We start from the raw sequence: 26,621 nt of genomic DNA, 5'->3' as shown, positions 1-26,621 counted from the left end.
CAAAGCAGAAATGTGTCAGCAAGTGGGAAGAGATCACTATTTGATCACACAATCAAGTCTAGCAAGATGTGTACACCAATAGCTTGATGGTAATCATTGTTTTAGTTTCAGCTCTCTTAAATTCTCTAAACAGATTTACCATAATATAAATATATGTATTTTGCATAACAAACATTATCATAACAGAAAAACTCTCTCTCAACTGGGTTTCTGCTCATTTCCTACCCATAACTCTCTAACTTTGGCCAACACACGACTGCTGAAAGGTGCCCTTGGATCCACATTTCCTGCATTAGCTGGTTTTGTTACTGTTGAGAATGGCTTTGGTCTTGCAGCTGTAAAGCACGAGGGAAAAACGATCAGCCTTGTGCAATCAAAGCGATGGTGAGTTGTGCGTTATGTTCCCCCCCTAAAAATTACCTTCTCTTGGTCCGGACGAAGGCAGATGGTAAGGCTTGGCTCTCTCTACAGCCAGCTGCCTCTGACCTCTAGGAAGGGTCTTGCCGTGCTGGGCTGAGAGAGAATTTCTGGCAACTGCTCTCTGTCTCCAGCGAGGAGCACGATCATTCTGGTGAACAAAAAGCGTAAAGCAAGAAGTTTCACCCTGTATATTTAGCCAAGTGGAAGGAAGACTAGAATAATAGCAGAACCTACAACTTTAAGTTAAAACCATGCCGGCACCCTGCAGAACCTCATTCTGACACGCTTGTCAGCACCCACAAGTTTCACGCGGCTGACAAAACAGCAGCCTTTCCCTTGTTTTTCCTGAAACGCCACTGCCCCAGGTGACTGAATCTCCAGGGCAGCGGCGGGTTACGTTGGACAAAAGGAAGTGAGGATTAAAATGAGGAAGAGAAAGCTACCTACACACCCCTTCCCCCGGGATGGAAGCTTTCAAATGCAGGACCTAAACCTTCCGGAACCACCCCACAAGTTTGCTTCCCTGGAGAACTATGGTTCCGGAAAGCAGCAAATGGATCACAGAACCACAACAGAAGTTCACATAACACAGAATTTGACCTGGCTACTTTGAGACTCAGAAGTTAGGTAAGAATTTCTGTCCTAAAAGTGGTAAAACAAAAGCTGTGGAATTGCAGACCTCACGCTATAACCTGAGGAAATAATAAAAAGAACAACCCATGATGCAAACGTTGCCTGTGGGTTGGCACCCAGAGTTGCGTGCGAGATACCAGCGATGACATACAACACACTCTTCATTCCACAGTGACCCAAACAACTTCCAATCTTCTGAACGCTACATAACGTACGTCGCTGAATATCTGAATGGTAAGAGTGGCTGACAGGAGATACTTATTTAATCCTCAGACACAAACAAACTGTTCGAAGTGGAGTCAACAACAGCCTGGAACACAGAATTTCCAACTGCACGGGGTAGCTTTGGAGTAGTGACACATTCTGTTCAACTTTTAGGTTCAGCTGTAACGTAAGGTGCAGAGGCTTATTGCAAGTATTTCAAAGAAGGGTGTGATAAAGAAAGCAGGATTCTTACTGAGCGCTGTTAAACCGGTCAGTAACCCCTGAGAGAAACTGGCACACTTGGCAGGACTTTTACGCTTACCATGAGATGAACGTTCATCGCCTGGTTCAGCTGTGGTGCTGCCGTACAGTTGGCACGCTGCAGGTGCCGGGCTAAAAGAATCTCATGAATCCGTAAAAATTTCTCCAAACACTTCTATGAGAAATAACACATTTTAAAACATATCTGATGACCCTGCCTCTTCTCTTGGCAAAGAAGGGATTCAGATTTTCCTCTTGCCCACACTTACTTGTTCAGAGTCTGTGAAAGGCAGCCTCAGGAAGTCTCCCACTAGTCCCATCCCCCGACAGATGTCATACATGTCTTTTAATAGCTCTTCCTCCTTTAACTGAGCGGTGTCTTCCTGCAGCAGAGCCCAAGCCTCCGCCATGCACCTGTAGTTAATTTTTTGAGATGTAAAGGCGTATTAATAGTATAACTAAAAAGGTGCCCCACAGTTATTGTGCTCAGAGTTTAAAGGAAATTTAGGGGATTGTGATTTCTAGTGTTTGTTCTCCACCTTTCACAGTATTTCAATGCCAAAATGGTGGCATATATTTCTTTACCTATTGGACAACAGCACAGTGAGGAAAAGCCGCTCTTCACGACTGCTTGAGAACGGTGGCTTCATCACCTGCATGTATCTGAGGGCTCGCCTGTGCTCTCCTTGGCACATGAGGGACCGAAGAATTCTCACGTGTTGCCACGACACAGGTTTGATTGTAGCTGGGTGAAAGAGCAGGGCCAGGGAGTTCTGCCGAAGGTGGAGATAAGGTTTACTAAGATCACAGAATCCCAGGTTGGAAAGGACCTCAGCGATCATCTAGCCCAACCTTTCTGGGAAGAGCCCAGTCTAGACAAGATGGCCCAGCACCCTGCCCAGACGACTCTTGACGGTGTCCAACGTGGCTGAGTCAACCACGTCCCTGGGGAGATTATTCCAACGGTGACTGTCCTCAGTGTGAAAAATTTCCCTCTGGTGGCCAGTCGGAATCTCCCCAAGAGCAACCTGTGTCCATCCCCCTTGTCCTCTCTATGGGACTCCGTGTAAAAAGGGAGTCTCCACCTTCTTTGTAGCTGCCCCCTAAGCCCTGGTACACGGGGATGAGATCCCCTCTGAGCCTCCTTTTCTCAAGGCTGAACAAACCCAGCTCTCCCAGCCCATCCTCGTATGGCAGCTTCCCAGTCCTCTGATCATCCTGGTGGCCCTTCTCTGGGCTCCTTCCAGCCTGGCCACATCCTCTTTGTATAGAGGGGATCAGACTGGACACACAAGCACACAACAAAACCGTTCAAAAGTTTCTTCAGTAAGGGTGAATGTCCTTGATACCGGACAGGTAAATATAAATTCTTTACTATTTGCAGGAAAAAAAAATCAGTTAGCCATACAGAAAAAAACCAGAGTCTTTGAAAAGGAGTGATTCACACTCGGCTAGGGTAACCAAATCCCCATAGGCAAACATCACTTCTTATAAATACAAGTTATTCTCCCAGACAGGTTGTATTAAAATTGTGACAGGCAAAGAGCAACCTTCAGCATCAGAAGGAACATGAATTAGATTGAAGAGTCACTTTTGCGGTCTTCAGTCTCAAATCTTGCTGCTAGGATGATCATTTGACTATTTAAAGTACCCAAACCACTGCTTTTGAGAAAGCGCTCGACTGCTCTGCTGAGAACAACCTGAACAGACGGCTTTGGCAAGTCACACGTCAAGCATTAACGTTGACTTCTTCATTGTCTTAATCCACTTCCTGTCAACGCAATTAAAACCAAACTGCAGATCATCACATATTGCTGAAGGTGCCGCTGAAGCAGGATTACAAAAGAAGCTTCCCATGTTTTATCACCTGTTGTTAGCTAAGCACCAGGTTTTTAAAGTCATTTGCTAGATCATAGCCTTGTACTACAACGTATGCCTAACTAAACTGTCACATGCTTACTTCATAGTCCTTGTGGTCTAGAAGCCAAAATCCTTGAATAAGCTTAACAAGGCCCGAAGGGATGGCAAAGGCAGCTGCGAAGGAGTCGACGGAAGCTTCTGTTTTGTTCGGAAAGGAATGTATGATGTCTAGCAGCAAGTAAATTGTCTGATATCAAGTATCTAATTAAGGCTAATAAATTTGCAAGACCAACAATTTATCAAATGAAATAATATTATTCCTATGATTAATATAATAGGAATAAATAATAAAAGGAAATAAGAATATCATAGTGGTAGGACGCAGAAAATACTCATGTATTAGTCTTGCCGTTTCATGCTGTTGCAACCTGAAGATAGTCAGGTCCTGACAACAAAATTGCATTCTGAATAAATAACCAGAAAGACAGACTCTTTGATTTCTCTAAGGCATTCAGAAAGGTTGCCTTTTGATATTTAAACAGTCCCGTTGGAAACACAGGCTCCCTCTTTAGTCACTGGAGCCACCAGCTGGACATTCAAAACACGAGAACGGCCAATGCTTGATTATTAAAGCAAACAAATTCTACAGCTGGTTTCTTCCCTCCTTTCCAGCGTATATAAAACAAGTGAAATTAGGGTGTCCTTACAGCACAGCTTAGCTCTGGATGATTAAAACTGGATTTAAACCAGTATGTGGATCACTCATCGGCAGTGTCGTTTTCTCTTTCTGACAGCTGTTTTGGGGGGTCTATTCTCATCAGAGGGCTCCGGGGTGCAACAGCTTTAAAGCCCCTGCTCTCTAGGCTCCCCTCTCGGGTCAGGCAACAAACAACCAAAGCAACACAGTGTATTTCGGCAGCTTAAAAATTCAGTTTCTGCCCAATGACTTTTCCCTTCTCTCTCTCTATTATTCTGTGTGCCCGCACTTGTAACAGCACAAAAGCAAGCCCTGTTAGCTGTGCTGGAAAATGGATGATTTCAGCAACATCAGGTCCTGGTAAACCGCTGTCAGAAATCCTTTTGCTCTGAAGCAGCACATTCCAGTGCATCACTCGAGGAAGCAGCTGTTTGCTACAGCTGTGGGTGCTTCAAAAATGAAAAACAGTTTACATTTTGAGAAAATCTAGGGGGGCTTTCTACCTTTAACATTGCTTAGTAAACCTGTTTTCTCACATCAGAAAAGACTTTGCAACAAAACATTTCAAAAATTCCTAAACAATCCACAGTACAAAGAAATCAAACAATGCTTCTGTCTGCGACTTAATTCTTAACTACACGTGTTCATCCGCAGTGTGTTTGAAGCACAAATTAGAAAATGCATCGAACACGTAGGTGACAGACATTTCAGACCCCTGATGCGCGTATACTGGAGGTGTAACAGAAATAACTCCAAGGGATACGATTGCATGTTTGTGGCTTTCTTCAACGCCTTCTAGCAAATAGAGCTCCATCAGTGCCTGGAATGAAAAGGTAGAAGCTTTTTAAAACTCCTCTCTTTGAGAAATCATTGGCTTTGGGGGAGGGCTGGGCTGGGGCTGGGGTTTGTTGTGGCTGTTGTTGTTGCCTTCAGCGAACACAACACTCACCCATAAGCTAGGAGGTGGGTATTTCCCCGTTCCTCCTTCATCTCTCCGCCACAGCTTCTCAACTCGGTCCCCTAACTGGGAAACCATCCCATCGATCATCAGGCAGTCAGAGTCCCGTTTGCCTCTGGAACAAAACGTAGCGAGGATTTGCACAGAGGAAAACACTAATTGCGGCCTCTCGGTGTCACAGATTTCCTCCAGCCAAAACAAACCCAGCTAAAGCTCCCACGACTCCAAGAAAGGAACAAACAGACAAAGGCACGATCGTGACTTGAAATCGACTGGAAAGAAATTTCGGAGTCAGGTGAAAGGTGCTCATTAGATCCTAGTGAATTATTAAAGGAGCTCCAAATAGGAATCCAAAAAGCTCCCTTATTAAGGGGAAAGTTGCAGCGACCTTTTAGTTTTCAGTTTTTCTTTTGTGCCGCATTACTTGTAATACAAGGGCAGTGTAAGCAAAGCTACCCCAAACCTCACGCCCCCAGCGGGAGTGTTCCCACACACAGTGGTGAGACCACAGCACGGAAATGTCAGGCTTTGGTCTCAGCACCTCGCTTTTGTTACTGAAAGACAGTCACGGTCAGAAAGCTGAGCCCACAGCTGAATTCTGGTATCACCTGAAGCAGCACGTTTGCGCCTCTGCACGTGCCATCACAGTGACGGAGGGCTGGCCTGTGAAACACTGCATTCCTCAGAAGCCCATCGCAGGCTCCTGCGGGCTGCGATGCCAGCCTTTCATTTCCCGAGGAGGACGAGCAGAAGCAGCACGCTGGAGGTGGTGCTTCTAAGGAGCCCGTGAGCCTGTACGAGAGTTACCCGAGAAGGACGCGCAGGAAGAGGAGCTTGAAAGCCAACGCCTGACATAGAGCAGCTTCCACCTGGACTCCTCCTGCTGCACCTTGTTCACGGTGCCACAGCCATGGCTACTTGAGGACTTTCTTTAGGTTACAGAACAGTTGCCAAAGAAAAATCTGTTCTCACCTAACCCAAGGCACATCACCATTATGCTCGTGAGCCAGCCCAGGAAAGGGAGTTCCCGTGGGGAAGGGACTTTTATCCAGTAGCCAGGAGAGCGCTGGCCGTGCCAGCTGCATGTGACTCTGCCCATCTCCTTCAATGACACCGTGGTGCTTGGGAGTAGGAGATTTGGGCCTATCCCCTTATCGCCATCTATCACTGGTCATTGAGAGAGATTATTTTTGCTTTGTTTTTTGTTTTTGTTTTTTTTTTTCTAAAACATGCTTTCTTCTGTGTCCAGAACAATTGCTCTGCAAAGGCCGTGCCTTGCTGACCTGGCCGTGACTGATCCTGTCCTCACCACACGACCTTTTCCAGTGGTAACAAATGACACAGAATTGCCAATGAATTACGTGCACGTCAAAACAATGATGATACCAACAAAGGGCACTAAGCAGAGGTATATATCAACATTTCAACACGGGAAAGGAACCTCTCTGTTCAGCAGGACACACGCATCACTCCAGTCAAGAGTGTTGCCAGCAAATGCATGAAGCGTAGCAAATACAGCTGCTGATGGAAAAACCACTTGCTGCCGCTTCTGAATTTGCAGTGGAACTGCTCTAGAGCTTTCCTGCACGTCCTACCTTGATAAACGCTCCAGTTGCTGTCGACGACCAGCGTAGTAGCTCCGAATCAGAGGATAATTGTAGAAAGGTCTAGAGAAACGCATCTCATCACCTACAGGCAATAAATAAGAAGTAAGTTAAAGAAGTCATATCACATTTTCAACCTACAGTTTTTGACTAAAAAGACAGAAGAACACACAAGCTAAGCATCAAAAGCACAGGCAAGCCTCCGACTTTGAAAGAAGCCCAGCCTCCTTCTGCCTTTGCTAAAAGAGACCTACGACACAGGAGTCAATTCCTCCTTGTCCTAAGTGCCATTTCAAGCTTACAGGTGATGTAGCATCCAGAACATGTAGTGTCAGCTGAAGTTCACTCTAAAAAAAAACCCCCAGTTCTCAAAGGAAATGGGTTTTTAAACGTGTCACGTGAACATGCGTAAGACAGTTAAGGCTGACAACAGGATTTATAACCCATCCAAATGATGAACTATTTCCAAGGTGTATTTTTTCCTCAAACAATCCGTAAAAAGTTCAAAACACGCACGTCAGGCTTTTACTGTAAAATCAAGCATTCCCGTGTTGGTGCTTTAGGAGTTACTTGTTTACAATCCCAAGGATTTCAAGCTGTGGGCACGAGCAACTCCCTCCCTCAGAGGCTTATTGCTGTTTATGAGAAACACCCCGGAAAGAAACTGTTGGCATCATTCTGCACGACGTAGTTGAAAAAACAGTGAAATCTCAATTTCAGCAGCAGAACTTCAGCATCTGCTGTCACTGAACCGGCACGACTTGGTATTGATGAAGCCTTGACAAAACCATGGGGAAGCACGTGTTCATAGGAAGCACTGACTGCTACAGACGCGTGACAGTTTAGGCTTACCTGAGCCCTCGGGCAGGAGGCGGGACCCACAGAACCAGAGGAGCACTCGTGCATACAAAGCTGCGAGGCTGGTCACCGCCAGCTTATTTGTCAAGTCTGCAAAACATGAAAAGAAGCTTAAGAGGACTGTTGCTGTGCAATTTCTTTTGTTTTTTATAAAACTCCCCTCATTGCACTAAAGAGAAAGTAGAAAAATAGCACGGTAGAAATCTTTGCCTGTGCATTTTTCACTCCGTATCACGTCCTTCTCTGAAGTAAAAGCCCACAATCACAAGCAACCCCTACAAAGAAGAAGATTCACTAAAGGTTTAATAAAAAGAAGTGAAGTCGGAACTACTAAATCCACTCATGGATAAGGCACCTGTTCTTCACGTAGCAGAGACGTTTACTCTAGCAAAGGGACATTCTCTTTTCTCCTCAATATGCCAGGAACAAGTTCTAATAGAAACAGCTACAGAAACTCATGCAACTCACTTTACATGTTACTCATTTAGGCTTCCTCTCTGATTTTAGTAATTTCCAATCCAATATTTGCATGCAATCACGCACTGCTAGCTGACAATCAAAGGGAGTATTTGTCACAGTGCCACATCCCGTTGCTGTAATTTCAAGCCGGGTGCTTGCACAGCTCCTTGCTGAACGCAGCCTCCCCACCCACTCGCACCAGCTCCCCAACAAACTCTTGCCCTGAACTCAACGCACATTACGTGGCAGCCCCAACCCCTCCCATTTAAGCCCCTTCTCCCCGCTACATTTGACTTTCTGCCAATCAGCAAAACCAACAGAAGCTCCTCTTTCCACAATTACAGTCCCCAGCATCGTTCCAAATCTTCATAAGACATACCAGAGAGTTAGAAATACTGTGACAAACCTTCTCCAGAGAGCTCTTGTGCCTCTGTTAGAAAACAGTTCAAGACTGTGCTAAGGTTGCTCAAAAGCAACTGGTGGTGCTGCAGAGCCTGTAACATCTGCGGGTCAGTGGAGCTGCAGGAGCCGTCAAACAGCGCAACACCTTTTCAAGAACAGGTATGAAATCGTTAGCCTACAGAGCCATTGCAGAGTTTCAAAGTGCACTTCCAGATCTGCGGGCAAGACCATCTACCAGCAGATCACTGAATAAGCTCAACTGGAAAGACTGATTCTAGGTTTGCAGCATGGCTGCACTAGTACTCACAGATTCGGTCAAATGCGCCTTTTGTATAGATCACTCTGCTCCACGTCCAGTCAAGGGCCAACTGTAAATTAGCAGCAGAACTTGGCTGCTCTTTAAAAAGAGAGAACAAAAAAGAAATGAATCAAGAATTCCAAACGAAGAAACCATGCAACATAAAAAAAACATAACAAGTCTTACCTTTAGATGTCCAAAGCTTAATGCAGCCAGTCAGAAGCCCTACAGAACCTGTCTGGGCAGCAGCTGACAAGACCGCCTCTAACTGCTCCTCCTAAAAGTAACAGGCAAAATCAAAGGAGAATCCTACCTGCTTTCAACATCCAAACCACCAACAGTAAGTGCTTGTTTCTAACCCTACACTCACTCAGGCATCACAGGCTGGGCTGCTTGTTGCTGTGAGGAGCACATGGAATTTTCCCCCTGACATGACAACTTCCCAAAGGCTAATTCTAATCTTTATTTGCATGCCTCTGCATTATCCTCTCAATTTACTGCGTTCCAATTAACTATTCCCAGCAACATGCCCTGCTTATACCCATGGCACATGGGGTGCAGAGAAGTTTGCCATCAGGAATGCGCGAAGGGGACAGAACAAACAGAACTCTGCAACGTTTGCATGGAAGCAGTGAAGCCAAGATCAAGCAGCTTTCCAGGCTATGAAGACATGAAGGAGTTACGACACCCCAAACATTAAGTTGTCATTTCCCAAAATGACAGAAAAGAAGTGAAACATTGATGTTCTAATAGGTTTCAGTTTTAGGCGCTTCAAACACTGTGTTCTAATGCTGTGGTGATCCTTCAGAAGGGCAAAGCACAGGCAGGCACAGACGTGCACTGTTAAGGAGTAGCTTAGTGCAGCTGGTGTTCTGGTACTTCTTCCAGGTGAAATGATCATAGAAACATAGAATCATAGAATCCTTAAGGTTGGAAAAGCCCTCTAGGATCATTGAGTGCAACTGTCAACCCAACACTACCATGTCTCCTAAATCAGGCCCTCAAGTGCCACGTCTACATGTCTTTTCAATACCTCCAGGGATGGTGAGTCCCCCACCTCTCTGGGTAGCCTCTTCCAAGGCCTGACCACCCTTGCAGTGAAGGCATTTTCCCTAATATCCAACCTAAACCTCCCCTGATGCAGCTTGAAGCCGTTTCCTCTCGTTCTATCGCTAGTGACCTGGGAGAAGAGACCAACCCCCACCTCACAACAGCCTCCTGTCAGGCAGTTGCAGGGAGCGATAAGGTCTCCCCTCAGCCTCCTCTCCTCCAGGCCAAACAATCCCAGGTCCCTCAACCTCTTCTCATGAGACCTGTTCTCCAGACCCTTCCCCAGCTTTGTTGCCCTTCTTTGGACACACGCCAGCAACTCTATGTCCTTCTTGTCCCGAGGGGCCCAAGACTGAGCCCTCATCAAATTTTCCTTTTTAGGGCTTTTGCTTTTTGTTTGCTTCTTTCTTTGGCTTTTTAAGCACATTCAGAAGTATCTTTCCCTTCTAAATAAAATCATCACATTCAAAGCCATTTCTGCACATTCAAATACACACATCAGATTTCCATCTTTTTCTGAAACCAGTCTCAGACAAGGAAACACACCGAGTACAACTTACAGTGGCAAACAAAACCCCAAACCAAGCTTCTTGTCCCTAATTCTGAGATTTGTCTTACTCACATTCACAAGCAATTCCTGCTCAAATCCCTAACAAGCCTCTGAATGATCTAGTCTCAATTCAGCAAAGGGTATGACAAATTTCTGCACTTCCCAATTATTTCCAACGTGGAGCTGACATCAGATCACCCAATCTGAATGGAAGAGCCTACATCAGGTTTGCAAAAGAAACAGCCTATGGGCCAGGCCAACCTGCCAAGACGTTCATGTTAGCTACCACACTGTGCACAAGGGCTCTTTGCCCCAACGCACCCCCACAGATCTGGTGAGGAATCCAGTAGAGAGGAAGATGAGGGCAGGGAAAGACTGCTCTCCCCTTCCTACCAAGTGCTCCTCTGCCTGATGACTCGCGTGCTGAGCATTTTGCTTAGAGCCTGCCTGGGTGAAGATGGGTTCTTCATCACAAAGGCTGCATCTCTCATGGAAATCCTTCAGAGGAGAGAGAAAGGTTGGTGCCCTGCAAATGGGAAACCTCTGAAGGAGGGGGGTGAAGTCACTGCGGTGGGATAAAGCAGAGAGAAGGTGGCGGGTGTCACGAGCTAAAGGTGACTGAGGTGTTGCAGCAACAAGAGGGCAGTCCCAGAGGAGTCAATTGGGCACCTGTAGCACAAGGCAAAGGCTACAGAGGTGAAGATCTGCTTTGAGAGGCTGCAGAAAAGCCGACCGATGAAGGGAAAATACAGGGAAGTCATCGGGTAGAGCTGCCAACAGCAATTGTTTGCTGCAGCCCACGTCCTTGGAAGCAAACGATCAGGTACAGTGCCGCAAGCGGATGTTCGCAGCCACTCGCATCCGAGTGAGACACCCCCATCATCAGCTCCTGCACGGAACCTCATGCTTTGAGAGACTGACGGGGGGAAGGTTGTTCTGAGGGAACGATGCTTCCTTTTCTCCAGTCTGCCCTCCTTTTCCCAGCTCATCAGGGATCAAAACCCGAACTCAGGACCACGCAGGCAGTTGCACTCATTGATGAGAGAGAAGGAACAGCTTTCCCCGACTTTCTCTTCCTGCTCCTACAGCAGCGCTCTCTTCCTTTCTAGACATTCAGGCCCTGATCGTGCTTCAACGGGAGGCAACGGTGGGTTTACACTCCCAAGAGGGGACCTCAAACATTACATTTGATAAAACTGGCAGGGTACAATTGCAGTTATGCGTGTGGATGGGCAGGAGGAGCATTAAATGGTCCCTGACACCGAAAGCAGCGCCATGGAAAGCTTAGGAAAGGTCCATCTCTTGACATTCTCAATAAAGATACAGTAAAAGATCACCTCCTTCTGGAAGCCGCTGCACGTCACATGAACAACTCCAGAGCTCAGCAGGCACGTGCCATCTGCAGAGACAATGAACGTTGAACAACATTCCATACTCTCACCGTGATGGTAGCACCAGTTTACATTTTTGTCACAGCAACCTCTGGAAAGGTACAACTGAGTACCCGTTTTCCTCATGACATCACTTACAGCCTTTTTTAGAAAAATAATGGCTGAGTGTAGAAGTTTTACCCCTGGGGCTATCGAGGTGCTGCGCTTTGAGCTTCAGCCCAGAGTCATTTCATCTGATCACCAGCACCACTTCACGGGCTGCGTTACAGAAGCACCCAACCCCCAGACCCAGCCGCCTGTCAGGCAGGTGTCACAACAGCACACACTTGGTCAGTACAACGTCATCACAGTTGGGTGGGTGGGGGGTTGGGGTGTTTCGGTTTGGTTGGGTTTTTGCGTGACAAACAGTGAACAGGAGAACCAATAAATGGCATTTGAGCTCGGTTTAAGCTTATCACTACTCAAAGCCGTGTAATACCTACCAAAATTATAGGTGCTTGGATGAAAACACAGCTCAGGTTGTGGATAAGAAGGAGGAACTCTCCAGCTTAGGCTGCGCTCCTGCACCACAACATCCAGAAGGAGGTTTGGAGCAGTCGTGCTTGTCACAGCGTCCAGTGACCACAGTGCAAAATAGGGGCAGTCCTGAAGGGATTCTTCTGGCCTGAAAGAAAACAAGTGCAGAAGCTAAACGCCGACTTTCCAATGAATTACGGGGAGGGATACTGAAACCAGCTTCATAAAAACCTACCTTAGTGAGCCTGGCATTTGAGCCTGATACCAGCAGTCAAAGTCAAATACACCCAAATAAGTAGATGGTTTTCCCTGGCCACGTGTATTCACTTGCCAGCTGAAGATGGAGACACTGGTGCCAGGAGATATGACTGGAAAAGACAAGACATTGTTTCTTATTGAGAGAAAATACAATCTATCTGACATTTTCAAAACATCACTTTCTATTTTGGCTTCGTTCTGTTACGTCACTCATGAAACGCAACACTTGACTAAGAAGAATTTTAAAAATGTACACCATAGCATCACCTCTGTGATAGGTTTCAGTCATGCTGCCCCCCTTTGCGAGTTCAACCTGTGTCCGTCCTAAGACAAATCCAATACACAATTGTCAGGTAATCAAGTTTCCCATACAGTAAGAGTGCATCAAGATGGTTAGAAAAAAACAAAAACCAAAAAACAACCCACCACCCTAGGAAAACATACATTGCTGCTTTTAGAAAGCATACAAATACTTGTCGTATACACTTGATCACTCAGCTGGCATTATTAATTTCCAGATTCGACTCGATTACGAGTGTTACGAATAGCTCCTTTCCAGCACAGTCAGAATGAAAGAACACAATTATCACACAAAACAAACACCAAAACCCAACCCCAACAAACAGGAGGTTGGAACAAAGGGTTTAACATCAAACATTGACCATGTTACACTCGGGTTCTCTCAAGAAGTGGCATGGTCTGTCGTCTCTGGGGAGAAGGCATTCTCCAGATGTGAGCAAAGTGGGGGGTGCATCCTTTACCCTGACAGAGTAGGGAACCAGGAGACAGGTCATTTGGCAAAATGGGTCTCTGTTCTCTGCTGACTTCATCAGGGCTGCTCAGGGAGCCTCCCACGCTTTACTGTGTTTCATCGTGAACTTCTGTGCCCTTTCACTTGTGTGAGCCGCTGAAACTGCCTTTGAAGATGTCAATTAGTTTCATAAATCAGAAGCCAGCTTCATTTCTAACCTCAACCCACATCCAACAGAAGCTCATGTGGGCCCACAACTTGAATAGTTTCTGGATCAAAGCTAATGAGGAGCCATCAGAAAAATGACAAGCATTTTTCCGTGCCTCAGACTTCATGAAAAGGGGACCGAAAGGGCCTTTTTTGTTGGTTTTGGTTTGGGTTTTTTGGTGGGTGCGCCTGTTGGTTGTTTTTGACAAGGTTTTAGAAGGCCCTCTCCTCAGAATCATGACACAGGTGGAAAAAAATCAAAGGGGTTTTCATTAGATTTTGACACGCTGTTGTTAGAGGATGGCACCCCAAAAGAGGTGGAAGCTGACTCTTCAGGACTAAGACAAAGCTAATAAACACAAATAGCCTAGAAAGTCATGCCAGTGTCGTCTTTGTAACAGCAGACATAAGTTAAGGCCAGTAAGAAGAGAGGGAAGGGCATTCACACACCCAAACAAAAGGCTGTGAAAGTTATCACTGCAGCCGGCTCAGAGATGTGCTCAGAGCATCACTGGATGTGCAAACCCAGAGATGCACATCTCATTATTGCAAGGTAATGAAAGACACCAGAGGAGTTTTAACTGTCGATCCGGACAAGGGAAGACAGAAGCTATTGCTTTAAGAGCTCGTAGGTGTAGGAACCTATTAGACACAGAGAGGGCAAAGTGCACAGGCAGATCATAGACTCGTAGAATCATTTAGGTTGGAAAAGGCCCCTAAGATCATCGAGCCCAACTGTAAACCTGATACTGCCAAGTCCACCACTAAACCCTGTCCCACAGCGCCACGTCTGCACATCTTTTAACTCCCTCCAGGGATGGTGACGCCACCACTTCCCTGGGCAGCCTGTTCCACTGCTTCGCAACCCATTCTGTGAAGAAATTTTTCCTAAGATCCCAACTAAACCTTGTGCTCTAGACCCTTCACCAGCTTCGCTGCCCTTCTTTGGACACACTCAGCACCTCAGTGTCTTTCTCGTAGTGAGGGGCCCAAAACTGAACACAGGATTCGAGGTGCAGCCTCCCCACCGCCCAGTAGGGGGGGACGATCACTGCCCTACTCCTGCTGGCCACACTATCTCTCATACAAGCCAGGATGCTGGTGGCCTTCCTGGCCACGCGGGCACACTGCCGGCTCATCCAGGTGGTTGGGGAAGGTATCAAACAGATCTGGCCCCAGGACCGAGCCCCAGGGAACACCACTCCTGACCGGCCGCCAGAGGGATGCAGGTGCAGGCATAGGTTGGAAGAGGGGAAAAAAGAAAGTTGAGGGAACATTCCTAAGCAATGGAGGGGATGATCCTACTGTTCAAAGATGAGATCTGGAGGAATAAAATGACTGACAGGCGTTATAGAGGTGACCCCACCATACATCGCTACAGCATGTCAGCAAGCATTGAAGGGAAAAATAGGGTTTATTTTAACAAGTCCCACAGAACCTAAGCACCCAGTTTTTCCTTTGAAATAAGCCCAAGAAGTTAGTCTATACAGATATTGAAGACTTTCAGGCTGTGGGTATGGAACAGCATTCATTGCTTGGATGCCTAAACCATTTAGTTTAGAATCACCAAACACGGGCATCAGGAACAAACCTTCACCAACGCTGTCTTCTCTGTCAATGCAGTTGGGAAAGATTTCTACAGCCTGACAGCTGAGTAACTTGGCCTTGCTGCCCTGCCCTCTCAAGGGAAAGGCTCCACCCGTCAGATCCAAACTGTACTTTTCAACACAGGATGCCAAACGTTGCGGAAAAAATCACAGGTGAGAGAAAGGTCATTCTGAGAGAAAAGCAGACATTATACCTCAGTAGGAAAGAACGTCTATGTCTAATAGAACCTGCATATTGTACTGTATCTCTCCCAGGCACTTAATCTGATGGCAAAGAGAAACTACAGCTGACACGCAAGAGAACTGAGTGTCAAACCGTAACGGGTAAGTTTGGTCGTAAAAGCTTTGCACATTTTCAGAACTGAGCATTTCCCTCGCATTACTGGTTCTAAATGTGTTTTGCAGAATTCCTTGCACCATCCCGGTTTCTTCACAAACCTACTTATTTATCTAGAAAGAGAGATCTGAAATAATGCCATACATAGGCATGCAAAGCGCTTTGTTCCATGACTTGATCACAGAACTGATGAAGTTAGAGGAGTCGTGGCCTTCCAGCAGCCAAAGCTCTCTTGCGAGGCATTATCTATAGGCACACACCACTAGAGTGAATGCCCATCCCTCGGGAGTAGCCATGAGAACTTCTTACTGAGTCACAGCCTTCTCTCAAACCACGTCAGCTCCTGCCAGCTCCTCCTCTCACCTCCTCAGGGACTGATGGGTGAAATATGCCTCCCTTCCTTCACCAAGTGCAGCCAACAGCAAAACAACCCGGCAGACATGGCATGCACGTGGGCAAGGCGTTTAGGGGCACGAATTACTACAGAGTCAGCAAACTAATCTGAGACCTACAGAAACTCCAGCAGGATTGTGTGGAACCTCTGAGACCACCATTTGCTAAGCAAGCATTGACTGAAATACTGTCTTTCCAAATACAGCACTTGGTCAAATGATCTACCCTACAACACATGGGTGTGTGGATTGTGGACAAAGAGCAGCTCTACAATTAAAAACCAACCAAACAAAACCAAAAGCTAAGCAGCTAAAAATCTCCAAAAACCTACCAGAAAATAAAAAAATTGATTGTACCTCATTCTACCCAAGTTTCCTAAAGTTTCAGAGCTCTAGAAGGAACTGGCATGAGACAATCCATTCTTGTATGACCTGATATGTTACATTTAACTCACCTACTCTGAGAACAGGCAAGCTTTCTCTTAACCATTCTAGGAAATACTACTAATAAATATCAAGGCTGTAGAGCACAGATCCTCTCCTACCGCACCTCAACAGGAAAGACATGCTCTGAATTAAGATTACTTTCCCATCAAAAAGATTTTGCAAGGGTTTCAGGCGTAACACTGCATAAAATTATACATTCTAAAAACGCGTCTTCTATCTGTTAGATAACAGAGAGATAAGGCTAGTTCATCTCTATTTTAAACACAACCTCTTTGGAGCCACTTCTAAAAATTTACATTATACTTTTTTGACCAAATCAGACCACTCTTTACTGTATTTGCGTATTTTGCTGGCTTCAAGAGCAGAGTTCATAGGTAACGCAGCCAAAAAGTAGAAAGAGTTCTCTTTAGAGCTACTAAGTTTCAGGACCAGCACCGAAGAGACCCTGCAGGTGAGCGTCATGTGAAGTCCTGCTGACAGAGCTCAAAGGCAAAACAAGAATTTAAACCTGAAGACCGGAACAGAATAAAGCTGTACGCCCGTGTTTTAAGGAAGGGAGACAGACAGAACCTTATTCAACTCTGCAGTTTGGTTAAACAGAGCTACTCAAAGCCCTGTCTTCTCTTCCTACATGCCATTCACTTGGTGTTTAAATGAAGAATCATTTTATTTGTAAAAGCTGCTGCCTCTTCAGGAACTGAATTTATACGGGCTCTTTGCAGACGGCCCTGGCTGGAACACACGACACGGCGGTATGAAATTGTACGACTTCTTTTCAAAAAGTATGGACAAAGGCCGTGCCCAGGAAGACTCAGCAAAAGATTCTTTCTTTTTAAGTCATCTCTGAATTGTCATGGTCAATATTCCCCCTGCCAACTTCACTGATACTCCCTTAGGGAAAAGGACTCTTTCCATCCTTTCACAGACGTGCACGTCTTACCTCGTACATGACTTGTCCTGAAGCCAAGCGCCTCCTGTCTGCGAACGCTAACTGCAACAGATGTAAACTCATGGCATCGCCTTCACTGGAAAAGGTACAAATGATGACATTTGGTTACAAAGCTGCTTTATAGTCCTCGTTACCCTTTCCTTAGATCTAGGCTGAGGTTTCCTGAATAGCACTGTCTTGCTGAAAAGAAAAACAGCCCTTCCCAAAACCTAAGAATTGGTCACATTTAGCCGCTAAACCACAAAGGAGGAAATTTGGACACTAACAGCTTCTGGGGCAAAGGCTACCCATACAATCTGGAAGCTTCAAGATGTTCTATGGAATAAAAATGGTTGGGAACAGTTCTTGGCATTGAAGAGCTCGCAATCAAAACTGCTTTACAGTCAAACTGAAAAAGATTGCCACTCCATGAGCAGCCGAGCTGAGTAAATAGCTTGCTGATGCTGAAAGGGGCAGATCTTTCTCCCCTTCCCTTCCCACCAAAGCTCCAGTCCCTCCCCTGCACACACGGCACCTTCCACACCCTCCTTTCAGTCATTAGCCCAGCAGGAAACCACCGACTTGGCTGCTGAACACCTTCCCTGCCAGGCGAGCTGAGCTGGCTCACCAAGGCTCAGGCTGGCACCAGGGAACCGGCCATGCTGTCACCTCCTCCTTTAGGGGCAGCAGGCTGGTGGATCCGCACCTTTAGTGCTCTGGAGCTGCAGCCTCCACTGCGCTCCATGGTATTTTAATACCACGGTGTGAATATCAAGCAAATCGTGAAGCAGTCATCAGGAAACAAAGGAAGCCATTTAAGAATGCCAGCACAGAAATAGAGCCACTGTCACTTTGCTGCCTTTCAGCAGGGAGGAACTAGTAGGTCCCTCTCCATCCCTGTTACATCCTGTACAAATCGCACCGTCAGCCCCTTCCATACCGGAGAGAATCTCCTGCACGGCTAATTCAACAAAACAAATACACGTGGGTCAACTCTAGGTGAACAAATACTCAAAAAAAAAAAAAAAATCAGTGGCCGATAGTAAGCTTTTATTCACCTTTCTTGCGTCGACTGAACAGCCCACAAGTAGCAGCAGTTGCGAGGATCATGCTCAGGCTCTTGAAAAGTAACGGCGCAGACAGGAATCCTTCCTCCTTCAAGCTGACAGTGGTGCCTGCAGGGTTAACAAAAACAGAAAGCAGGTGAGCCTGGTGGCCCTGCCTGTTTGTAGAAGGGGAGAAGCATCTTCTGAGCAAAGAGCCCCTGACGTGCTACTCCTCAAGGCACAGAAGGTCCCACTCCCATCTCAAACAAGGGAGTCACGGGAGCGACTGCTTTTGATGCAACAGCCACGAGGTGCGGAAATTACTGTCCATCACGGGCAATAACCTGGCTTTATCTCCTCCTCTGCCTGCGGAGCAGGAACATGAAAGATTCCTTCAGCTGCCAGGCAAAAGATTCTTCCTACTCTTGTCGCCTGCTTCAATATTGAACTGAAAATGCAGCCTCTCTTCTGCACAAGCTGAAAACAGCGCCAAACACCAGTAGTGTCTTGTTTCTTTACTTGGACTATCTAAAGCGTTTCTCCTCCAGACTTCTGAACCTTCTTTGCACCTTCACAATCTATTCTTGCCACCTCACTGTCCCTCCACTCTCTATTTATGCCACCAATAGTTCCCGGTGAGTCACTGCAGATTTGCTTACGTGAATCCCTATCTGAATTGGGTCAGATATTCCAGGGGGGATTGCTCTTTGGCAGAGCTGAAATCATCTCCCTAATTTCTCTGTTGCTTATCCCTTGACATGACCCTTATTCCACCTCCAAGTGTTCCAAGCAGACTTTCATTCCCATGCATCGCTGCCTTGGAATGGGTCAATCCCCTCTTTTGGTCGAGGCTGAAATGTGGGAGAGAATGTCTTTTCAGCCACAGATCAGCTCTTGATCCTTCACGTCTCACTCCTTTCAACCTGGACGCTTTAAAGAATATGATCACCACAATCCCATCATTAACATACTTCAGCCTTTCAATGGGTGCCCTCATTGCAGGAGCTGGTTCTGAGAAATAATGTCTACAATCTCTTTCATTGAAACACACACAACTCCTGCTGTCACTGAATACTGCTGGTGGAACAAACTGCCTTATGGAAAGCAGCTCTCTCACACCCTAACTGCTTGACAGAACCCAGAGAAGGGAGCTTTCCGCAGTTCCTCAGCCCACGGGCACAATAAGGAGAACAATCCCAGCCCGCTGGGGAGAAGGCGGCCCACTGAATCCAGGTATGGCTCAATGGTTACTTCAGAAGGGGATTCCTAAACAGGCCAAGATTACACTCCACATTTCCCTCCCTGAAAAAGGGCTCTTTAAATTAACAGACTTCCTCCTCAAGCAGAGCCTTGAGAGCCCTGCACCTCCAGGCGTGACCAAGTGCAAAGGCCGACTTACTCCCGCTGCAGAGTTTTCATATTCCACAGTGACAGGGAGCCATCGGAAAAACCCACGGCGAGCTGGTTGCTTCTGCTGATGTAGCACAGGGTCGATATTGCTGTTCCTGAAGGACACTGTAACTGAAGGCAGAGATGTCTCCCTGCTCTGGTCACGGTTGCTCTTCCTTGTGAAACGCCAGCAGCAGCTCTAGTGACAACTGTTAGACCTGCACGCACAAAACCACACAATAAAGGAATGCGTTATGCCATTCAGGTTGCATTTGAAACACTGACGTGACAACATGTATGATTTAATTCTACCGTCCCCGGCAAAATACCCATTGATGCAATACTTTGTCTGCTCTTCCCATTTTGTACGCATTCAGAGCACATAGGAACTCTCTGACTGGACAGGTATCCTCGCTCCTATTTCAAAACCAGGTGAAAGCGTAACCTCCATAGACAAATTCTTCCTGGGCTCTGCACATCAGGAGTTTGGGCCTCATGGTGAAGCTACTTGAAGTGAGACCAGCTCCCGAGGCCACTCTTGTAAGAGCAAAAACAGCATATGCAATCCGGGTACACCAAGTACAGGTTCCGTTTGGTCAAATGCAGGGATTTTGGTAAGGCATATTTACTTTAAAAAACAAGCCTAAACTTTGCCCCAAGTCAATGAACAGAAGCAGAAGAACATTCCCAAGAAATAGGGCACGTCCGACTGTCATGGTTTTAGCTGGGATAGAGTTAATTTTCTTCACTCTAGCTGGTATAGTGCTGTGCTTTGAAATTAGCATGGAAAAAAACCCTGTTGAGACAACACACAGATGTTTGGGCTGCTGCTGGGTAGCGCTTATACTAGTCAAGGACATGTCCAGCCTCCCATGCTCTGCTGGGAGCACAAGAAGCTGGGAGGGGAGGGGGCACAGCTAAGGGAGCGGATTCAAACTGACCAAAGGGATATTCCATATCATGTAACGTCATGCCCAGTATGCTAGCTGGGAGGGGCTGGCCGGGGGAGGGAGGGGGCAATCGCGGCTCGGGGACGGGCAGCGTCGGTCGGCGGGTGGTGAGCAGCTGTATTGTTTGTGTTTCCGTGGTTTTTTTTCCCTGTTTTTCCCTTTCCCTTCCTTTTCCCTTTTATTATATTAACATTACTGTCATTATTATCATAATCATTTATCATTATCATTTTATTGTAATCATTAAACTGTGCTTATCTCAACCCACAAGTTCTTTTGCTCGTCCGATTCTCTTCCCCATCCCACAGGGGTGGGGGGGGGGTGAGCGAGCGGCTGTGGGGTGTTCAGTTGCCAGCTGAGGCTGAACCACGACACCGACACACCTTCCTGTCAGGCAGCTGCACCGACTCAGATGGTCAGATTCCTACCCCTCACTGGCGAGAATCACCGTGACAGAGGGACACTGGTGGGAGGGGGTATTTGTAACCTTAGGAGGAGTATGAAGCCACTCCCATTTTTAATCCTTTCAGGGCCAGACGATGTCAAACCGCCACCTGTAATCAGCAGTCATAAACGTCTGCACAGCAGTAGCTTCAAAGCGGGATGCGTGTTGTCGATTTAAAAGACACAAGTTTTCTTACTTTTCTGTTCAAGTTTAGAAACCGCAAGCTCACCCGATGGTTCATTCTCCCTCTGACTGCAAGAGAGATCATCCAAACCAAGGTCCACCACAAGCAGATGACCAACATCTGTCGCCACCGCTGCCACGCCACAAAACCCTTGCAGAGCCCGGTGCAGGTGCCAAGGCCTCACGCTGGCTCCTCCGGGGTTAGTTATGGGCTCTACAGCAGTTACCTACAGGAAAACTACAAGTTAGTATTTAAGCTCTTTGACAAGCTAAATAGAAATCACTCAAAAGTGAAGCCAGAATCAGCCCATCAGAAGCAAGAAAGTAAATACAGGTTTCTCAGACTTAAAAACACAGCATTGATCCCAATTATATCCAGACAAAACAAACAAAGAAACCAACCCCCAAAAATGTCCTGTACAAAAATCCGTTACTGCCTTCCGTTTACTGGGTTTCCTGCAGGGATTTCGCTGAGCTCACTCCAACTGCAATGGTGCAGTCTATTATTACAGCTTACCAAGTTCCATTTTCTACTTAGAAACCATTAACTCGAAGACAACACAGAAAATACGTTAAATGCAAGAAACTTGACCGTATTTAAGGGACTGGAGTAAGAAAGGCCAAACTCACTCTCGCTCTCCCACAGCTCCCAGCCCGTCAGCACTGGGATACAGCCCACGCCTTCTTTGCCAAACAGGCACTAGGGCAAATCACGGCTCTCAGTCAGACGCGGCAGCGGCCAAGTTGCAGGGGAGACACACCGCTGCCACGGCAAGGGAGTATTGTTACAGAGAGCGGAAGGGAGATACCAGCTTAGGGAAAGTTACACCAGTCCTCATTTAGAATCAACAGAGCAACCAGGGAAAGCAGAAAAGTTTTCAGTGCCGAAACAGCGGCAAAAAGCCCAGCAGCTGGTTCGCCAAAAGCCAGCTCCGGCTGAGGAGAAGCGCACGCTGCTCTGTAACACGCGGAGCCGCCTGCCAGCAGCTTTAGTACAAGGCCCTGATGAAGACAGACCTTTCAGCACCTGCAGCCCCTCCCGGGACAGCCCTGACTGCTCCAGCAGAGACACCAGCACGTGAGGGCTCCTGCACTAAGGCTCCACAACAAAAGAACACGGGCTGCCCTTCAGCCTCCTTGCATAATGTCACACAGTGACACCAGGGAGCTTTACATCAACAGCAACCTGTTACACGACAACGGAACAGAGCAGTGAGCACCACAAGGAGTCCTTTTTTTATATATATTGGTTTTTCTCCCCAGAGGTGGGGAAAAATTGACCAAACCTCGAAGCCCCAAAGTTCTCTCCTCTCCCGTATCAAGCACTTGCTGTGACTGCGCTGCCTGGCAATCTGCTACAGAATTTACCTTTCCCCTGGGCCACAAGAACTCTACTCCTAGAAGTGCCCGCAGTATTTGAGACAACTTTATATTGTTTCACACTTCCTGGAAATCAGATGAAATCTCCAATCTTCTCAGCTACTCAAAGCACCACCAAAAGTGCGTTGATTATTCGAATTCTTGCTGTTCCAAGCCTTGATGACTCTCAGGAGGAAAGCAGAAACACTGCACCTATCGTGCTGCGGAATCAGCCAAAGTTCCCGTGTTGCTGTTAACTTTTTTTCTTTTAAGGTCTCGTTTTGTTGTTGTACAACTGGCCCCAAATCCACCTTTTCCACTTTTGCATACAGGTTCCCAGTTTTAACGCTTCAGTTTTCCCTGTAGAAGCTCCTGGAACTGCCTATTTTCCCACGGCACCAGGCACTGGCTTTGCACACTCTCCTACACTGCTGCCAGCTCCTTCTGGGAACGAACGCAGAAATCCTGTCTCAGCTCCCTGACTCTGCATGCTGCCCTTCTGCCTCACACAAACCAGCAAGAGTGGGGAAAATACCATTCCAGAGCTCTGAAACATGCAACCGTTATAAACCAATTTAATACCGTTAATGTTGTCAATTCAGATTTGCTTTTACAAGTCTGAATGACTGCACGTCTATGTCAGCACACAGCTTGCCTTTCCATCTCAAACGCTGAGATTTATCAGGACGATCGGCAAACCCACACAGCGGAGCACCAACCCAGCTCAGCTCGTTAGAAATCACCACCCCACAAACGCTCACTGCCAGCAGTCACACTGTAGCGCTACAGACAAACAAACCCCGCCTGGATTCTAGCAAGTCAAACCAAACCACGCTCTGGAAAGCTGAGTAATACGGAAGTATTTATCTGTCGCAGATTCTAAGGTGGTAAAGATAGAGGGAACCTTGATGTTCCATTACCTTAAGGTGACTCTTGTCTACACTCAGATAAGGAGCCAAGGGGAAAGGACGTCATTTGAGTTTATGGGTTAGAGAAGGCAGGGAAAATTAGCAACATTACACCAGAGTATCCCACCGGCACAAGCACCATATGCAATAAGCAGAGGTTCAAGGGCTTCAGGCTGAAAGTCAGTCTGTAACCACCTGCCAGGTAACGCAGTGAAGCCTGTTTTTTCCCATCCTAAGTCAACAGAAAAATGTGCTTTGCTCTGAAGTCACCTGCTTGCTAGTCCGAGACTCCTGGGAATGTGCCGAAGTCAGCTACAGCACAGCCATGGAAGTCTGAGATATTTTAAAGACAGTATTTCTGACATAATGAACCATTCAGGACATGTATGTTACCAACACTTGAAAGGCAGGGTGAGGACGAGTTCTTTGTCACTCTGGCTAAAAAAAAAGGTAGTTTTCAAGGCCTTTTTGTCAAAGTGGAGAATTAGGTAACTACGTGCTCTACTGTAAAACCAGAAAACTTGTTTGACTCTCAGCAAACTCAAAGGATAACAGTACCGTTAACCCCACGATTTCACATCAAGGTGCTCTCGACTGGACACTCTGCAGTGACAGTATGATGACACAATAGAGAAAATGGACGTCCTAGCAAAGAGACGCTCCAAAGCTGCTCCTGAAACAGCGTTATGCAGCACCTGACAACGTTTCCCCCATTAAAAAGGACCTACCCTTCCTGGCAGAAGTACTGCTGTAACCACGCTTGATGTTCCAAGATCGTACAGGCAGAGAACACTTCCCTCTGCTTCTCTCAAGCCAACCAGCAGCCCCGTTCCCGTCTGCCAGGAAACCTCCTTCACCACGCGGATGGTGGGAGGCTGCTCACGGGCTCCACTGAAACGGTGTGCAGAGAGCCGCTCTCCCGTCACAGCGCTCACGACCTCCAGCTGAGGGCCACACGCCAGCCAGGCCAGGCCACCTCTCCCTGGAAGAAGAGAAAAGGCTGGCTAAAGCAAACTCCCAAGAGAGGGTTGAAAACAACAGGAAAATCACAATCACTGCCCCTTTGCTTCAACAGAAGTACCTCACAGAGCAAGAGAGCCTTACCGAATTCCAGTCGATTATTGAAAATCACCCACTGAATCCTCAACCAATGCATCGTAAAATGAACCACCTTATTATTTTGCATTTGGACTTGGCATTCCTGCACTGAAGAATTCTGGTTGTTTGGGATAAAGATTACAATAGATTGGTCTCTAGTCTTTATACCATATTCAGCTTGGTTTTGCTAGAAATCATCTAAATACATATGAGAATACATCTCCTAAAGCATAATTCAAATATGGCAAAATCTCAGCCAATTCTTTTCTACTTTACTAACTTTGCTCGACACACGCCTACTTTGGGCAGGGATTTGGACTTCAACAAGGAATTACCTTAAAATGGGCGCTGCGGGAGCCAATTTCAACTTTTACACACGCTGATCACAGAGAGAAGTTAGCACATTTAGTTTCACTGAACTACTTCCAACACAAAGGGAGTATTAACTCAACTACTGCACTTACAGTCACACAGAGAGATTCTACATGGTCTTCACAGGTGCCCGGACACCCAGGCAGGCCCCCAGCACTACCTTCAGATCACCGACAAAGTCAGCTACCTCATCTGCTCAGCCGCTCTCAGCAGCTCTCCCGGGACACTCCTCTGCGTCCTACTAAATACTCTGCAAACCTGGCTGCAGCGCCTAACAGGGCTTTCCTCTTCCTTCTGTTTTTAGTCAGGCTAGGAAAGAAAAAGCAGGGGGGGTTGCCTCTCTAACACTGTGGGAGAACTAGTTCTGCACGGGATGTTATGATGGTACAAATAAATACAGCCCAAAACCACACCAGGACTTTTTTGTAAACTGCCTTTCATTCAATTAGGAGTTGAGGAGGGCTCACTGACTTGCCCGTGTTATTTTAATAGCTCAAGACTGGCGCAGGCTGTTGTCCTTTCAAAGTTTAACTCTACTAATGTTTTAATGTTAACATTTTTCATCATTTTGTCATAGTTCATCCTTTCTGTTCTCTCAAAACCTGACGCACCTGAGCAGCACCAACCTGACACAGCTGATACTGTGACCCCGTGCCTCAGGTCACCTCCAGGCAGTAACAACTTCACAGCAAGACCCAATTTCAAGGAAAAGGCTCACCTCTGGAAAACCGCCCACGCAGCACAGAACCTCGGGTGAGCTCATCTTCCCCAAGAGCCTGAATGGTCACCTCGGGAAACGGCAGCAGGCTGCTCGTTACCTGAGCCGCGAGGTCTCGCATTCTTCACTGTGAATAGAGAAGAAAATGCAAAAAGAGGCTCCTGACAGCCATCGACATTTTTCAGATTGACAGAACTTTCATCCCTTTGCCGTGAATAATCTCCCGTCCACCTCCTGCGGCTCTTTTCCTTAACAAAAGGGCACTCAGGACAGGTTTGGATCTCACAGCAGAGCAAAAGCAGAATCCTTTGCTTTTCTGATGCCTACGAGATCACCAACAAAAAGGGACGCAGGGGTACTGACAGGATAAACAACACGGGAAAAAAGCCCAAGACACTGGAGTCAAGTCAAGCGAGGCGGCACGAGTCAGAGAGTGAGTTTTGCATTAAAAAGCTCCAGAAAATAAATAAAAAAGAACAAGTTGAGAAATTACATGTTTGAGCAGAATCACATCCAGCCAAGTCAGTGTTCTGGGATGTCACTGTTGACTGACATGTAGTACATGAAAGTCAGATTCAAAGGCCAACAATGTTACGGGCTTACTGAAGGAAAAGCTAAAGATACGGTCAGTCGCAGCTGCAGACGTGATGTCACAAACCAGGTTCACTTCAGTGCCACCAAAAGAGAGGCCTTGCTGCTGCCCCCATCTCTCCATCTGCTCCTTCCTTCTGCTCCTGTATCCCTGTGCCTTCCCTTGCCCTGACCTGCACACGTTTTAGAGCTCCTTAGGAGCCACATTAACTCCCCAAGCAGACAGGGAACGCACCCACAAGAGCAGAGAGTTTTCCACCAGCTTAGAGAGTGAAACGGGGTTGCAGAGAGAGCCAGCAAGCATAAAAGCCGGCACAAGGAAGGAGGCAGGACACTGCACCGGGGAGAAGGAGAGGGGATTTGCCCATCTCCATTCTGTGGCCGTAAGCCGTCCTGCTAGCTCATGCACGTGTGAAACCACACACTCACTTTGCAAGGAGAGCTGCAAGAAACCCCTTCGCTTTTAGAAAGGGC

At 46.8% G+C, this 26,621-nt stretch overlaps 1 protein-coding gene across 1 annotated transcript; it reads right to left on the bottom strand.

Annotated features, from left to right (window-relative positions):
* LOC135310941 (protein ELYS-like) lies at window positions 1-25,677 on the bottom strand. Its single transcript, XM_064440066.1, has 24 exons — window positions 25,557-25,677; window positions 24,097-24,350; window positions 21,148-21,328; window positions 19,534-19,741; window positions 18,147-18,263; window positions 17,101-17,185; window positions 16,620-16,630; window positions 14,969-15,108; window positions 12,397-12,529; window positions 12,128-12,309; window positions 11,511-11,653; window positions 8,841-8,931; window positions 8,664-8,753; window positions 8,357-8,501; window positions 7,490-7,605; window positions 6,629-6,722; window positions 5,025-5,148; window positions 4,839-4,895; window positions 3,479-3,625; window positions 2,104-2,291; window positions 1,788-1,932; window positions 1,580-1,693; window positions 421-568; window positions 1-335 (listed from the first exon to the last, which is right to left on the bottom strand). The coding sequence occupies exons 1-24, from the start codon at window positions 25,675-25,677 to the stop codon at window positions 199-201; spliced, it is 3,171 nt and encodes a 1,056-aa protein (XP_064296136.1). The 3' UTR covers window positions 1-198.
* Window positions 25,678-26,621: the final 944 nt, after the last annotated feature.

This window comes from Phalacrocorax carbo, unplaced genomic scaffold, assembly GCF_963921805.1.
Source record: "Phalacrocorax carbo unplaced genomic scaffold, bPhaCar2.1 SCAFFOLD_32, whole genome shotgun sequence".
Taxonomy (NCBI): Eukaryota; Metazoa; Chordata; class Aves; order Suliformes; family Phalacrocoracidae; genus Phalacrocorax; species Phalacrocorax carbo.
Note: the sequence above shows the minus strand (reverse complement) of the source record. Positions and strands in the feature narration are given on the sequence as shown.

What these genes read in the sequence shown, in the direction of transcription:
- LOC135310941 (XM_064440066.1), bottom strand. Translation starts at nt 25,677, where the DNA reads ATGCGAGACCTCGCGGCTCAGGTAACGAGCAGCCTGCTGCCGTTTCCC. An exon ending in GAGCTCTCTGGAGAAGGTTT is followed by an intron (nt 7,606 to 8,356) that starts GTCACAGTATTT and finishes AGTCCTCTTAAG; the next exon opens with CTTCTTTTCATGTTTTGCAG. An exon ending in ACTGTGCTGTTGTCCAATAG is followed by an intron (nt 1,933 to 2,103) that starts GTAAAGAAATAT and finishes AATTAACTACAG; the next exon opens with GTGCATGGCGGAGGCTTGGG.